At 37.8% G+C, this 16,516-nt stretch overlaps 1 protein-coding gene across 1 annotated transcript in view; it reads left to right on the top strand.

Moving 5' to 3' along the window:
* Positions 1-16,516, top strand: part of LOC116862922 (rho GTPase-activating protein 18-like) — a gene marked incomplete at its 3' end in the record, with an annotated part of 98,085 nt that overhangs the window by 63,904 nt on the left and 17,665 nt on the right. Inside the window, exons 2-4 of the mRNA XM_032850373.1 lie at positions 4,897-5,090; positions 9,086-9,321; positions 13,024-13,087. Of these exons, the coding sequence (XP_032706264.1) occupies positions 4,897-5,090; positions 9,086-9,321; positions 13,024-13,087 (494 nt within the window). The remainder of the gene's footprint in view (positions 1-4,896; positions 5,091-9,085; positions 9,322-13,023; positions 13,088-16,516) is intronic.

Here is a 16,516-nt window from a genome sequence, read left to right as displayed (position 1 = left end):
TTTTTCAAACTCATTCTCTCGTGAGAACACAGTGGAGTTTCCCAGAGACTATGTGATGTGCAGTATCACAAAAGATTGAATGCAGGAACAGATGTGAGAATCCAGATGTCTTCTATTAAGCCTGACATTAAAGACAGTTTTAAAAAATATAAAACAATGCCACTCATCTCACTACTTTTTTTTTTTTTTTGGTATGGAAAATAGGTTTCTTCCCCCACCTCGCAAAAGTTATTTATGTTAAGATGTTGATTATTCTCATTAAATGAATTAGTATTTTACTTATTCTTTCCAACTTTAATAGCTAATAGTGTACACCTCATTAGACATAACTTATAAAAACAAAAGCTCCTCGGAGGTCCTCAAAAATATTTAAGTGTATAAAAGAGTCCTGAGACCAGGACTGTTCAAGAATGTCTGTCCTAAAGGTTAAGTAATTTTTCTGAACCTTAGAAGAGGGCAAAGGTGACCTTATTAAACTATGGGAGGGGTGGTTATTTATAGTTAGCGGTTTTACATGTTAACAGTGGTACTAGGTTGCAAGCCCCCTTCATGGTTACCCAGGAGGCGTTTCGGGAGGAATTCTCACTCGGTAACTCACGACACACAGCAGTCAAGGCTACTGGTGTTCTTCCCATTCTATGGGTAGGAAAAGTCTGGGTTAGAGAAGTCACATGATTTTCCAAAATCATAGAGATAGTTAAATAGAACCTGAGTCATTGGTACTTAAGACTCCCAGCCCCATAGAACTGCATGTCATTTCCCTGCATTGGTCCTAGGATTAATCATCAATCAGCTTGTTTTTTTTTCCAGCAGACCACAGTCTAATGGATGGCACTGTCTACCTCCCCGAAAAGAACAAACCACGTCAGACCAATTTAACATTCTCTATGACAAAATAAAAAAGAGGCAGGAATAGTAGCGCTATGTTTGAAATTCACTGACCGGGGGAAAAAAAAATATCACAGAAAAATATACCTCAGGAAAATAGAACAAAACCCCACTTTTTATAAACCCAGTGTAAGAACATGCGAACAAGAGGAAAAAGAAGGGACATTCATTCCGCGCAGGCCCGTAAGTGTCAGTTAGCTAATAATGATAGTACCCAGGAAGGAAATACATGGCGAAAATACTGTGACTTGTGGGAATGCTCGCAGCACGGGGCACGAGTCTGCAGCCTGCTGGAAGTCACTTCTTTCAGAAGACGGTGTCTAGTTCTATGGTTAGAGCTGTCAAAGGTGAGAAATGTGAGAGTCTCTGAAGAGTGGTTGTAGGATGATTGGCACGTGGGATTCTGGAGGGCAAGTAAGGAAGACTAACATAGGACAGTTGTTTGCCAGTAAGTCGGGAGAGGGTAATTGGTAGTTGCCTGTGGTACAAACTGCGTGTTTCTTTGATTTCAGCACCACGTGTTGGCTTGGGTCTTTTGGAAATGTAAAAATATTTCTGCTCTGCACTTCATTATGTCTAGCAGATGTTACTTTATGATCTTGAACCCAGTTTGGAGAATGAATGGGGTATCAGATAACGTAGTCCTAGAAACAGAAGAAAGGAATGAGTTAACGGGCTTGAAATCAGGACAGTTTTAAGAAGGGCCACACTTTTAGCCATTGCCTGTCTGGAGTTCAAAAAAGTAGAGTGCATTCTAAGAAAAGAAGTGACACAACCGGTTTATTGATGTAAACTGTAATTTTAAAACGTTCAGCTACATTTTTAGAGAAAATGTAACATCTATGGCACGCTAAGGAGGGCAGTCTACCACTGAATGCTTGCCTCCTCTCTCCTCCCCATACTCTAATGTTTAAAAAAGAAAACATTTTCTTCCAACATTTACCAATGATCCAAAAAAGAAAAAAAAAAATCCTCCATTCCATGACTCTGTATCATCAGGTTATTATAAAAAAACCTATTCAGCTTTGAATCTTACTAAAGTAAAAATATTGAGTCTATTCATTAGCACTAGGCGATTAGGTTTTTGCTTTCTGCCTGTTTTGAAAGCAGGGCTTGATATAGAAGGTATATTTACGTAACAATGTTGTTGCTCAATGCCCTTGCGTTTTTCCGCACATGCTATCTTAATGGAAATTTACTGGAAAATTCTTGCCAGAATAAACACATTCCTTCAGAAGTGAGAAGCTTAATGTACTTTTAGTTCAACTGCACCTCTTTTCTGTGAGCAGATAAACCAAATTATTTGGCATTGGTCATTGCACTTCACACATGCCACAGTATTTATTGTGGTCTCCCATGGAATTAAGGGTTGCAGGGGATAGGAATTAGGTTGACCACAGTCTTATAATGGGAGAGAAGACAAAAACAAGGATGGGGCATCTACATATTTGACATGAAATAAACCAAAAATGAATCTGGTAGACATTCTGTCAATTAGTTTAATGATCCTGGTAAAGCAGGATTAAGGAATAGAATGTGTGGATAGGTTGAGCTGCTGATCACAGGAATAAAAATAAAATTCATGTTCTTTTTTTTTTAAGTTTTTTTTTTAAAGATTTTATTTATTTATCAGACAGAGATCACAAGTAGGCAGAGAGGCAGGCAGAGAGAGAGAGGAGGAAGCAGGCTCACTGCTGAGCAGAGAGCCCGAAGCGGGGCTCGATCCCAGAACCCTGAGATCATGACCTGAGCTGAAGGCAGAGGCTTTAACTCACTGAGCCACCCAGGCACCCCTGAAGTTTTTGTTTTTAAGAGAGAGATAGCTTTCACATTCACATTTTAATTTAAGAGTCTAAATTTAAGAGTCTAATTTATTAAGTCTGATAAATTAAGAGTCTAATTTAAGAGTCACTAAAATGACAACGCTGAAGGGGTGGCCAGTGGGGCAAGGCCAAAGGACCAGGATGGGATACAGGGATGTAAACAGGATGGTTTGGGTAGGGAGGGAGGAAGTGTCCCTTGAATTAAGGGATGGGGGAGGCAAACAATGGACAATGGAGACTGAAGAAAAGAGAAACACACTAATATGTTTAGACTTCCTCCTGCTGGCCCTACTCCTTACACCAACCCATCACCACCCCAGACTTGCTACTAGGGAGATAGAGCGATTGTTCACTCATGCAACCTGCATTATTAAAGTCCATAAGTAAGGCAGAGAGAACCATCTTCAAAGGAACAAAACTGGCCTGTTAGCATATTACAGTTCAGTAGTCAGTTATATTGTATTTATTTGTAGCAACAAGCAAGTGTTTTGACTTTTTCTAAGAAACCAGTTGGAATTAAACAGGTAGAAATGACCAAAGTTTAGTGACCCTCTCTGTTATGTAGTATTAAATCCTTCTGTTTTAAATAATTATGGGAAAGGCCAGTTTAAATGTGGAAAATATTCACATAGTATTAAAGAATGTTGTTTTATGATATTTTTTATTTTCATATGTGTAGTAGCAGAGTATTATTTCCTAACATCCTCCTGGGAAATAGAAGAGCAATTTGAAATTAGAATAACAAAACTCTAGTTCCCTGATTATTGTCCCCACTCAAATTATATTTTCTTTTAAAAAAATATTTATATATTTGAGAGGGAGAGAACATGAGCAGGGAGGGCAGAGAGAGAGGGAGGAGACTTCCCTGGTGAGCAGGGAGCCCAATATGGGCCTTAGTCTCAGGACCCTGGGATCATGACCTGAACTAAAGGCAGATGCTTAACTAACTGAGCCACCCAGATGCCTTTCAAATTATATTAAAAAAAAGGCGGGGGGGGGGGTGCCTGTGTGGCTCAGTGGATTAAGGCCTCTGCCTTCGGCTCGCTCAGGTTATGATCCCAGGGTCCTGGGATCAAGCCCCACATCAGGCTCTGTGCTCAGCAGGGAGCCTCCTTCCTCCTCTCTCTCTGCCTGCTTCTCTGCCTACTTGTGATCTCCGTCTGTCAAATAAATAAATAAAATCTTCAAAAAAAATTGAATACAAAGAGGAAGTGCCATACTCAAAATTTTCTTTTTTTGAATAGGCTCCCCATCTCAATATAAAAAAAGATTAGAACAAAAATTTAGTATTTCTATTGTATATGGGATTCTATATATATATGTGTATATATATATATGTATATATATATATATATACACACACATACACACACACACACACACACACACACATATATATATATATATATAAGCTTATTTATTATAGCATCTTTTAATTCACTTTAGTATTTGGGATGTGACTTATAAAAAATATAGTTAACTTCAAGTCATAAAAATACTTTCACTTAATTTATCCTTTCCTTCACAGATAGTATTTAAGATCGGTATTTAAGAGGTAATTCCCAGCTATTTATTCAGAATTGCCTTAAATGTTTTTTCCCGATAACGTTTTGCCATATTTTAAAATACATACCAGCAATGAGCACATTTTAAAATAAAGGTTAAGAGTTGCTTTCTATAGTAGGATGTAACAGCAAATGTAATGTGACATTCTCCTATTTATGTTTTGGTTCCAAAAATAAAAAGAAATTCAAATAGTATTTAATTTACTGATTGCAGATATTTGTTCTATAAGGGCTCACTGAGTTTTGTTTGTAGACATAAATGACAACTATGAAATGCTGTATTAAAAAAATCTCAATTAACTAATGGCCTCTAATCAAGATTTAACCTGTTGCTTTCTAAGAACAGTTATAGGTTTAAAGAAATCTTAAAATAATTTACATGAAATGGTTAATCACACTGCCTTTTTTTTTTTTTGGCCAGTGAAAATTTTTGTTCATTCCGCAGGCATATTATAATTACTGGTATCTCTAGGTAAATAGCTTCAAAATACATATCTCTTTGGTTTTATTAAGGAGAAGTTATGGAGTTTCCAAATTGTTCAGTCAGTACTCTGATGTCTTAGAATTTGTACCACTTCCTCATATATTAAAATGAACCATGTCTCCTTTTGAATTTATAGCCGCAAATATGGTCAGTACACCATGAACCAGGAAATCACCAAAGTTCCCGAAAAACCGCCATTTGATCGATCAAGCTCTCAGGATTCTTTGGATGAACTATCTATGGAGCCCTATTGGATGGAAATAGAAAATATTGAGAAATCAAGTGAGAACAGACAAGCTCAAGAAGTGGTCGTTGTCAAAGAACCTGATGGTAATAACTAAATAAAACTTATGTTTGTGTGCATGTTTTTGGGAGCTGATACATGGGGATAAAGAGGACGGCAGACTCAACAAAAATTAAAGATAGGACAACCAAAATAAGATAATGCTAGTTGTTTCAGCTTGAAAATTACTTGTTTGCAATAGATCTATGGATGCAGCGGCCACGTTTATGTAGCATGAGTAAATAAATTCACTTGGTCTGAGAGATGGCTAGAATCTTGTTGGCTAGACTTACCGTTTCATAGACCCCCCTAGGATTCCACTTGGTCTTTGAAGTGATCTAACCTTCATTCTGTGGTATTGTAGCCACAAGGTCGATTGTTCTCTAGTGAGTATAAATGTGACTGGAAAGCTCACTACTTTGCAGTGATGCTGTTTTTCCGTTGGTCAGTCAGCTTGAGTTGTCTTGATGTACTTTATCTCATTGATTCACAATCTGTCATCCTCTACCTTGGACATTTTGGCTTTTGGAAGATCAGAACTAGCCTGTTCTGTTTTTATGGGATAACCTTTCAAATGTTTGAAGATGCTTATCGTGTTCCTCACCATGTCCTTCCAGAAGGAAAAGAAGATTTGCCGACCAGTCCCTCTGGTGGTTTTTGGACCTTTCTCAGCCCTGGTCATTTTGTACCCCTGACTGGATATAATGCTGCAGGTTTAGCCAGCTAGCCTGTGGGTATAGATTTGGACAGTGTATGCCATTAGCATTTTCAGCCTCCATATTTGCTTTTTTCTTTTGTTTGGTCCATAATTTGTCTCCAGTTTCCTTCTAGCTATATTTCCTACAATCTCTGTTACTATATTTGGTATTATAGAAGAAACATATAAAACATTTTTTCCCCTTAAAATTTATACTTTTTTTTTCAATCTCGTAAATTCAAGCAGTCACTAAATTTTTGATGACCAATTCTGGCATCTATTATATTAGCTTTCTTTAAAAAAAAAAAATTTTTTTTTTAATTTTTATTTTAAGTAGGCTCCATGCTCGGCATGGGGCTTGAACTCACGACCCTGAGATCAAGGGTTGCCTGCTCTACTGACTGAGCCAACTAGGCATCCAATTTTATCTTTCTTTCTCTGCCTTGTGCCACCCATATGTTTGTAAGTATGTTTTTGGGGTGTCAGTTGATCAGCATGCCAAAAAAAAAAAAAGATCAGTGCCTATTAACCCTCTAATACTGATCTCCTTTTTAGCAGAGGACTTCTTATGTAAATGACCTAGCACTGGGCTGTTAAAGAGAATCTACATACATAGATTTTTTTCCCCTTGCTGTGACATTTCTTTGAAAAAAATACCAATAATACTTTAAAAAGAAAAATTGGAGATGTTTATTAATTTAATATTTCTTTTTTTTTCTCAATTTTATTTCATTTTTCAGTGTTCCAAGATTTATTGTTTATGCAGCACACTCAGTGCTCTGTGCAATCCGTGCCCTCCTTAATACCCACTACCATGGTCACCCATCTCCTCACCTCCCTCCCTTCCAAAACCCTTAGTTTGTTTCTCGGAGTCCACCGTCTCTCATGGTTCATCTCCCCCTCTGATTTCCCCCAATTCACTTTTCCTTTCCTTCTCCTAATGTCCTCCATGTTATTCCTTATGCTCCACAAATAAGTGAAACCGTATGATAATTGACTTTCTCTGCTTGATTTATTTCACTCAGCATAATCTCCAGACCCGTCCATGTTGATACAAAAGTTGGGTATTCATCTTTTCTGATGGAGGCATAATATTCCCTTGTATATATGAACCATATCTTTTCTATCCATTGTCTGTTGAAGGGCATCTTGGCTCTTTCCACAGTTTGGCAATTGTGGCCATTGCTGCTATGAACATTGGGGTACATATGGCCTTTCTTTTCACTGCATCTGTATGTTTGAGGTAAATACCCAGTAGTACAATAGCAGGGTCATAGGGTAGCTCTATTTTGAATTTCTTAAGGAATCTCCACACTGTTTTCCAAAGTGGCTGCACCAACTTGCATTCCCACCAACAGTATAAGAGGGTTCCCCTTTCTCCACATCCTCTCCAACACTTGTTGTTTCTTGTCTTATTAATTTTGGCCATTCTAACTGGCGTAAGGTGGTATCTCTATGTGGTTTTGATTTGAATCTCCCTGGTAGTTAGTGATGATGAACATTTTTTCATGTGTCTGTTAGCCATTTGCATGTCTTCTTTGGAGAAGTGTCTGCTCATGTCTTCTGCCCATTTTTTGATGTGATTATCTGTTTTTTGGGTGTGAGTTTGAGGAATTCTGTATAGATCTTGGATATCAGCCCTTTGTCTGTAGCATCATTCGCAAATATCTTCTCCCATTCCATGGGTTGTTTCTGACACAAAAGCGAAAATGAACTTTTGGGACTTTATCAAGATAATTTAATGTCTCTCAGATTTATAAAATTATAGTCAAATCATTCTTTTGTTTGTGTTCTTCTTTATTTTACTCTCAGTCTTTCTAATTTTCCAGTAAAGTTGAGCTTACTTGTGATAATCAGTACATGGCCCAAATGCTCTGTCTCAGAGTTTTAGGATGGAAACAGTGTAGCTATGGTCTGCTGAATAAGGAGAAAATATTCCCCAGAAAATAGCATTCAGGTCTGATACATAACCATGTGTCATTATCTATTTCGTAATTTTCCAAGAATAAAATGAATTTATAGATTGTTCATAATGTGATTATAAAGAAGGCCCATGCCTTTTGTTTGACTTTAAATGGTTTGAGTTTTACCTCTACTTTTTAATGGGTCAAGTGACTCTGTATTTAGATCTTGTTTTCTTTACCTAGCATGTCAATATCTGCTTTTTTTCTCCCCCCCGCCCCAGCCGGTTGTTTTCATACATGTATACGGCATTCTACCTTAATCGTATTCATAGTAATGGCTGGCTTTTTATTGTCCATAAACAGCTTTTATTACCCAGCATGCAGAAGGCCTGGCACTACCTTATGTTTCTTAAAACTGAGGATATACTAGACTTCTGCCCTCAAGGAGTTTATACAATGTGGAAGGATACACAGGCTGTAATAGAGCTCCGCAAAGCTCTTCCCATGGAACGTTCTCTCGTTCAAGGTTACGCGGCAGCCAGGACAGTTATTCTTTATGTTGCAGATGGGAAAACAGAGTAGGTTTGAGGCTGAGTGACTTTCCAAAGTCACGTGGCTATCAACGTGGAGAAGTGGTGTGTAGATGAAGGTCTTTGAGGTCTCAGGTCATCGGTGTTTCACTTTCCTCTATAAACTTAGTGCTTGGAGGGAATCTATTCTTGTTATCTTTCTGTTTTTCTGTAATTTTCATAGATCTTATACAATATTTGCTTTACTGTTTACTTTCTGCTTTCAGTGTTTTGAATTATTATGTAATTAGTTTCCTATAATAAGCTATATTTTTTTATTTAAAATAGTGTGCTTTTCTTTTTTAATTTGTAAAAAATGTGAATCTGATGTGCTTACTATGGGCATTAAAAACTTAATTTGAAATTGATTAGTTCCTGATGTCTAGATGCTCTTTACTTCTTTGCAATAGTCCATGTCAGCTACAGTGAACAGAAAAAACAGACCTTTCCATCAATTACTGTTGGACTCTAGGGCAGTGCTGAATTTAAGCCAAGAAACAGGGCTTTAATGGATATCTCCAGCATTGACTTCCTTCTGTAACTTGATGGAAGTAAGTCATCTTTTCATTGCTTGCTCATCTCTAGAAAGGGAGCAGTACTGTCTTGCCCTAGTTAATCTGCAGGGATGTTATAGAGGTTAATCACATGTGAAGTCATTTAAAACTTTTAATTGAGTATACACGAAATGGATCTAAAATTTGATATCTTTGTGGCTGGAGTTGATGGCTGTTGTCCAAGTTTCAGATAATGATTCTTAGCACTGCATTTCCACTTCAGTAGAAGAGTCAGCAAGCATGTTTGGAAAGCTTAAAAAATGTGAAAGTTTTCATATCTTGTGATTTTTAAACCCCATTTTCCTCTACTGCCTTTAGAGGGAGAACTGGAAGAAGAGTGGCTTAAGGAGGCTGGTTTGTCCAATCTCTTCGGAGAGTCTTCTGGAGATTCCCAAGAAAGCATGGTGTTTTTGTCAACACTGACCCGGACCCAAGCAGCTGCTGTTCAGAAACGAGTAGAGACAGTCTCCCAGACCTTGAGGAAAAAAAACAAACAGTACCAGATTCCTGACGTCAGAGACATATTTGCTCAACAGAGAGAGTCAAAAGAAAAAGTAGGTGTTTTTTTGTTGTTTTTGTTTTGTTTTGTTTTGTTTTGTTTTTTGATGTTAAAGCAAAGGAATAAATGCTTTGAACCGGTTGGACCAATCCGGTTTAATTCAGATAATTAAAAACTTAATGAGCACTCATATACCAGGCACTAAAGCTCCGTGCTGGCAGGAGTCGAGAGAGACCTAGTCCCTGTCTTCTAGAAGTTACACTGTTGGGGCAGAAAATTAAACAAGTTAAAATTCAGTGTGATAATACTTGTGTTAGTTGTCTTGACTACTGACTGTTACTTACAGAAAAGTAGGAGGTAAGGGATTCTTCCTTAGTTATTAACTCCTGTTTGAATATTTGCCTTTCCTGAGACTTATTTGGGGATGAACTGAAGTATGTGTGCATGTGTATGTGTGTGTGTGGGGGGGTGGTTGGTGAGGGAGCTAACTGCAGTATAATTAGAAAGCAGGAACCCTGAAATATGAAATAACTTCCCCTTTGTGTCGAGTCCTTAACACAGTGCCTAGCATGTAGGAGATTTGAGTAAATATTTGTCAAGATGATTAATTTATAATGGAAGCTGTTGGAATCGGTGGGGAGACTGTGGGGCTGATGGATGAAGAGATAACAGGGCAGGCTTGGTGAAAGTGAGAGACCTCGGTTGCTAAGAACAACCCCTTGGCGGGCTGTTTTGTACTCGTCTATGAGGATGCAAGGAGCTTACACAAAATGTAAATTAATATCATCTCTTCCTTTTTCAGGAAAATCTTGCTTCTAAAAAAAAAAATGCTGAATTAAATGGTATTCTTAGGGTTAAATTGGATTTACATTCTGGATTATTCTCAGGTGTACTGAATAGTCCTGGCCTAGAAGACCCAGGAGGGTTTTGGAATGAGAACAAACAAAAGGAATCTTGAATGGTGACAATAGTAGTACTAATTCCTGCCACCACAACTGAACACTTACTGTGCTAACTACTTTGCTTGCTTATTTCATTTAATCCTTACAGCTGTCCTGCGAGTGAGGTATTACCATTTCCAGTCTACGGCTGAGGCTCATAGACTTTAAGTAACTTGCTCAATGTTCCGTAGACAGTAAACCCAAATCTGTGTGACTTTGAAGTAGGCGCCTTTAACCATTGCGTGTCCTATTGTATTTGTGTTTCCCTATATGATTCTGATATTAAGTTATCTGGACAGGATATCCTATTTATACTACAAATGAAGGGTACCAAAAATCATATGATTCTTAAAAAAAAAAATACCTTGTATTTAAAGTATCTTTTTGCCATGTAGAGGTTTTCTTTCTGTAAACATTTTATTCTTCGGAGAAATCCTTAATGGCTTCAGATTGCTACTCTGTTTGCATGGGCAATTTTGGATCAACTCCAGTCTATTTGATAGGAGTTTTGGGGTCACTGGATTGCTCGAGGCAGGTCTCTCGCTGCTGTGAGGCAGTTAAACACTTGCATACCACCCAGTGGTTATTTGGGACAGTCACTGGGGTTGAAGGACTGGACTAGGTTTCCAGATGTAGGAAAATGAATGGTAAGGAAATACAGTATTATGACATTTCCTTACCAATTAAAGAACCCTCCCTAAGGGAGTTAAGAGGAAGTAAAGAGGGGGAGGAGGAGAGAACTGAGTCTAAGTAAAATGTCTGCTGTGGGATTCCTGCCAGTCTCCAAGAGGATGTTGCTACTCACGGCTAGAAGCAGCAGTTTTCAGCAAATTCTCGGTAATATCTAAGCCACATGGTTTGATTCCTAGGTAATGGGCGGATTGTATCATCTGATGGCACCATTAAGAGAGAAACGGCACAAGTAAATTAAAATCACGTTAATTTGCGTACACTGCATGCCTTTAATCAGAACACTGCCACCCATTAGAAATACGTCTCCCATTCCTCAAGGAAACAGGGGCCAAACATCTTCACTTGCAGTTCTTCTGTTCTCAAAGAAGTACAAATTTGGCTCTTCCATTTTAAAATGCTTCCTCACGAAGTCCTTGCTGACGTGAGGAAATATTATACAGAAATGAATACCGTCGGCACTGGTATCTTCACTTGCTAAGGAAAACAGTTCTGACCACATGCTCCAAAATACGTGTTCGTATGGAAGATTAGCTCTGCTCACTGTGTTCATTGTGCTGTGGAGGGCTGGCCTTCCGCAGGCTTGTGGGCAGAGAGAGGAGGATGGTATTTGCTCTGTCTTGAGGGGAGCTGAAGTAGTATCACGACCCTCATGCCAGTTTTGTGATTGAGTAGTCACTATACACTGTCCTCTACAAGCTGTACCAGTGGGCTCATGCTTTTCTAGACTCTTCGTAGGCTGCCGGTGAAGGGGAGAGTCCTTCCTGGTCAACGGCATGATGTGAAATGAAGGCTTTTGTCATCCTTTCAAACACTTCATTTGACTAGAGATGAAAATCCAATAGAGTGATTATTTAAAAAATAATTCTTTCAAACTCACCTCTGTGTATGATTGAACTAGACTGCCCTTCCTGATTCCTGAAGTCCTTCTGAAGACTTATTTGGAAGGAGGAAGTATTACCTGGCCGCACTTCCTGGTGAGGGGAGCCAGCCATGTGCTCCTGTGTCTATAAACCCTTGGAGGTCTACAATTTTATTTTCAGGTGTCACTGCCCCAACCCCTTCTAAAAAGAGTTTCTTTGACTATCTGAGCTCATATTACCTGCTTGGTAATTTAGTTTTAATTTAGCTCACATTTATTACTGGCTTTTTTTTTTTTTTTTAATTTGAAGAATTTTGATTTTATTTCCTACATGTCAACTTGTAATTTTGTTTTATAACAGCATTATCAAACTATAATCCAAATACCATCTAATTCACCCATTTAAAATCTATTGTTCAGCGATTTTTAGTGTATTCACAGATTTATAACCATCACCTCAGTCAGTTTTAGCACTTTTTCATTTTTCCCCAAAGAAACCCATTAGCAGTCATTCCTGTATTCCCCTCCTCACCCCTAAGCAACCACTAGTCTACTTTGTATCTCTATCTCAGTAGCTTATCCTGGGCATTCTGTAGATGAGGAATCCTGTCTTGTGATTGGTTCCTTTTACTTAGTCTAGTGTTTTCAAGGTTCATCCACATTACAGTTTGTATGTACTTCAGTTCTTTTTATTGCTGAATAGTATTTCATTGTATGGATAGACCACAGTTTCTTTATCTACTCTGTTACTAGATATTACCAGTTTTTTTAAGTTTGTCGTTACCACTCAACTAAATAGTGGTGTGCTTGATGGCAAGGACATTTTTTTTTTTTAAAGACTTATTTATTAGAGTGTGGGGAGAGGGGCGGAGGGAGAGTGAGAATCCCCAATGAGCACAGAGCCTGACAGCCTGAGGTTGGGCTTGACCCCAGGACCCTGAGATATGACGTGAGCTGAAATCAAGAGTCAGCCAGTTAACCCACTGAGCCACTCAGACACACCCATGGCAAAGACTCTTAGTGTTTTTCATGTTCCTTACAGGGATTAGTATTGTGTCTTTACAAATTGGGGGCAACCTAATATTTGTTGGATGATTGCTTGTTGATTATAAATACAGTACTTTTTTTTTCTTTTTTTTCCCTGTGGTGGTTACAATTCTGAGTGTTTCTCTTATACTCTGAAGGTTGGTAATGGAATTATGTACAATACCATTTCTCTGGTTGTGAGTTGGAGATGACTCACTGGCCCACTTTCTATCTTTAGGTTCCAGATGGCATCGACTCACAGTCAGTCAGAACAAATGAAAATAAATATCAAGGAAAAGATGGTATGTTGGACCTGTTCTCTTATATTTTCCTGTTTATTAGCATAACAAGCAGATACAACCTTTTAAAACATTCACCTTGGATTCTAGGAAGCAAATTTTATTAAAATGCTAATAGATAATTACATAAGGCTGGAAATATAGTGGGCCTTTGAATTTTTTTTTAAATGTTTGTGAATCTCTGTATAAACATCTCTATGCATAATCAGTTTTCCCAACTGTTTACCATGTGCCAGGTACTTTGTGAAGATGTTTATTTTACCTAACTTAATTTACTCAAGAACTCCACATAGTAGATACTGTTCTGAACCCATTTTACAGATGAGGATATGGAGGTTTAGAGATATTAAGTGCACTTCCCAAGGCCATACAGCTACGGAGTGGAGCCAAAGAATTTGGAGTTTCATTCTGAAATCGATAAGTTCTTAATTCATAAGTGGATTCCTTTTTAGAAAGTTTATAAAAACTTAAAAAATAATTTTGGGAGCAATTCCTTATCATTCTTATCATACTTTTTCTTTTATCATACCTGTTATTTCTGAAACGAATTAGAAATTCATGGCATGGGTGAAAACAAGTATTAAGACTTCATTAGCACTTAAGAAACAATTTGTAGCTTTCTCCCTTATTTGCAAAAAGAAAAAACTATTCCAAATGAAGCTTAAAAATATAATCTGTATACTGTGTTATTTAAAAACTGTTAACAGAGGAGGTCTGTGATTGCCAGATGCTGGCTCGGGGACTTGTCCTTTTGTTTTGTTTATGATCTTCAGACCTGGCACCTGGAGTGCCCACACCATTCATAGTGTTGTATTGGGATTAGAGGTAGTAGGGGAGGAGTGTCAGGCAGACCATGGAGGACTGGGAAGTGTTTCCTGCCTTCTCCTCACAATCGGGTTAGTCCAAGATTACATGGGATGTCTTGGAGTCTTGTAATATCAGTATCTCTATTTTTCCTACCATGCTTTTCTCAGAACTTCTCTCCTGTACCCTTGCCTTTAGAAATAAGTAAATAATTGTGTGCGTTTATGTGTATGGACACAGACATGGCTATGTGTTTCTGTCTTTAAAAGCACTTGCTATTATGTGGAGGTTTCTTTAGTTGTATGTATTATATATATACACATGTAAATTTATATATCTATAATATGTATTATAGATATAATATTATATATACGTATATATTACATTTCTATCAGAATGAAATTGCTGGGTGTTTCTCCAAGTCTGTGAGCCAGCAAACACTGAAGTGGCAAGCCAGCTAGAAGGGTCAGTGCTGGCCTGCTGGAAGCTAGGTAATCGAGAGAGATGCACGACCTTTGTGTGCCAATGGCAGTATGCTTTGGGGAAGAGTGCCTGGCAATTGGTAAATGAATACTGGGGAAAGCATTGTCCTTTTTTGATGTTTCCCTCTTTTGGGCAAGGTGGGGATATAGGCTCTATACCCCAAAATTCTGGAAGACAAGTTCATTATAGGAGTACTTTGAAGTGTCGCTTGCAGCCACTGAGGAGAACACGACAAACTTGCTTGATTTACATCTGCTTTAGCCAGAGTGCTATGAGGCATAAGTCTCTGATCAGAGTCATAAGAGATCTGAGTCACTGAGGTTTTACCACTTCACCTGTTGTAGGCCATAGTCTTTCCATGGTCAGCAAAATAGCCAGTGCCATGTACACAGTGAAAGGTTCAGAACGAAGGGCATGGAAACACATTGTCTGGAGCTCAAAAGTGGAGCTCTTCGTGTTTGAAATCGGAAGGTGTGGGTGACCTTGTCCATTTTAAATGTTTTCCTACACTTGGGTTTTTATATATGTTCAATGAAAGAGATTGATTCTAAATGAAAAAGTCACAGAAGTCTTAATGTTGTAAGGGTTGTCCCATTTCAAATTAATTAATTGGCTATGTACTATTCTTTTCTTTAAATTATAAAACTCTATGCAAATGGCCCACCGTTTTTATACATACACTTAGAAACATTAATAATGCCCAAATAATTTTTCAAATTTTCATCTTAGTATGTATATTTACTTATTTTCTCTTGATTTCAGTGAAAGAGGGTTAATTCTTTTTAAAAATAAAGGCACTAAAAAAAAAAATAAAAATAAAGGCACTTTGGAATATTTTGAACAGTTGAAAAACTCTAAGGAGTTGTGTAAAATATTTCTAACCCAGGGCTATTGTTCACTTCAAAACCAAAGGAGAATAAAGAAATTATACTATTTACACTTTAGGACTTTAAGAGTCGAAAGGTTTATGTCAGAATTCTCTGTTAACTTTTCTCTATGAGAGTAGATCATTGATTCATAAATATTTTTATTAGTCAATTCACCATCTGTTTCTTGCAGCAGTGCCTACAAACAAACTATTTTTCCTACTGTCTACCTTTACTTGATCTACCATTTGAACTCAGGCTTTTATACTCTAGGTTTTTTGATTTTTGTTTTAAATTTTTGCCACAGTTGGGAGGAAATTCATATATTGTAAATATATTTTACCTTAATTATAATTTCTCTACTCAGCTTTGAAATTAGCACAAGGCATTTCTTTTCTTTTTTTTTTTAACAGGGTTACAGGTCTGTGATTCATCAGTCTTCTATGACATCCAGTCCTCATTACAGCACATACCATCCCCAATGTTCATCACCCAGTGACCCACCCCTTTACCCCTCCCCTCCAGCAACCCACACAGGATATTTTCTATGTGGAGCAGTGGTGATATGGCAGTATTGAGGGAGAAAAAAGAGTAGTTTTAAAATTCTTGTCCATAAACACACTACTTCTGGAAAGGTAGCTTCTAATTTAAGAAAATGGCTAATCATTTTTTTCCCCTCTCAGACTGGTTTCCTAGGAAACCAACATACATATTCACAGTAAAACATACAGCAGTGGAAGCCGGTGGAGAAGGAAAACTAAAATTGTGCTTTGACATTTAAGTTAATACTTTAAAAATTAATTGTAAAACGGTTTAGTTATTCTAATTAAAAGAAATGTCACAGGCTATTGGAATAGCAACATAAATAATATACAAATGTGCCAAAGATGGCAGCAGTTGGTAACTACCATCAAGGAGCATCACATTTATTCTTATTTTTGGAATTGACATTGGTTTGTGTTTACTTACTCTTAACTGGGAGATGCTACCAGGCCACTGAGGTAGTCTGCAGGGCCCAGTGCAAACTGAAAATGTGGGACTTCTTGCTCAGATTCCAAGGTGGCAACAGCAGAGTGTTAAACCCAGGAGGGTTGAGGCCTGAGACTGCACAAGTCACATGCCCATAAGCCTGCCCTGCTTATCAAACAGAATTAATGAGGCTAGAGTTATGTTTATTCCTAATTTTCTACTGGGTGAAACAGAAACATATTTTTCAAATTTAAATGACTATAAACAGATTTTTCTGAAGGAAGCAGTGTTAATAACACACACACACACA

The sequence above is a fragment of the Lontra canadensis genome, unplaced genomic scaffold (genome assembly GCF_010015895.1).
Source record: "Lontra canadensis isolate GAN:19392208 unplaced genomic scaffold, GSC_riverotter_1.0 scaffold386, whole genome shotgun sequence".
NCBI lineage: Eukaryota > Metazoa > Chordata > Mammalia > Carnivora > Mustelidae > Lontra > Lontra canadensis.
Note: the sequence above shows the minus strand (reverse complement) of the source record. Positions and strands in the feature narration are given on the sequence as shown.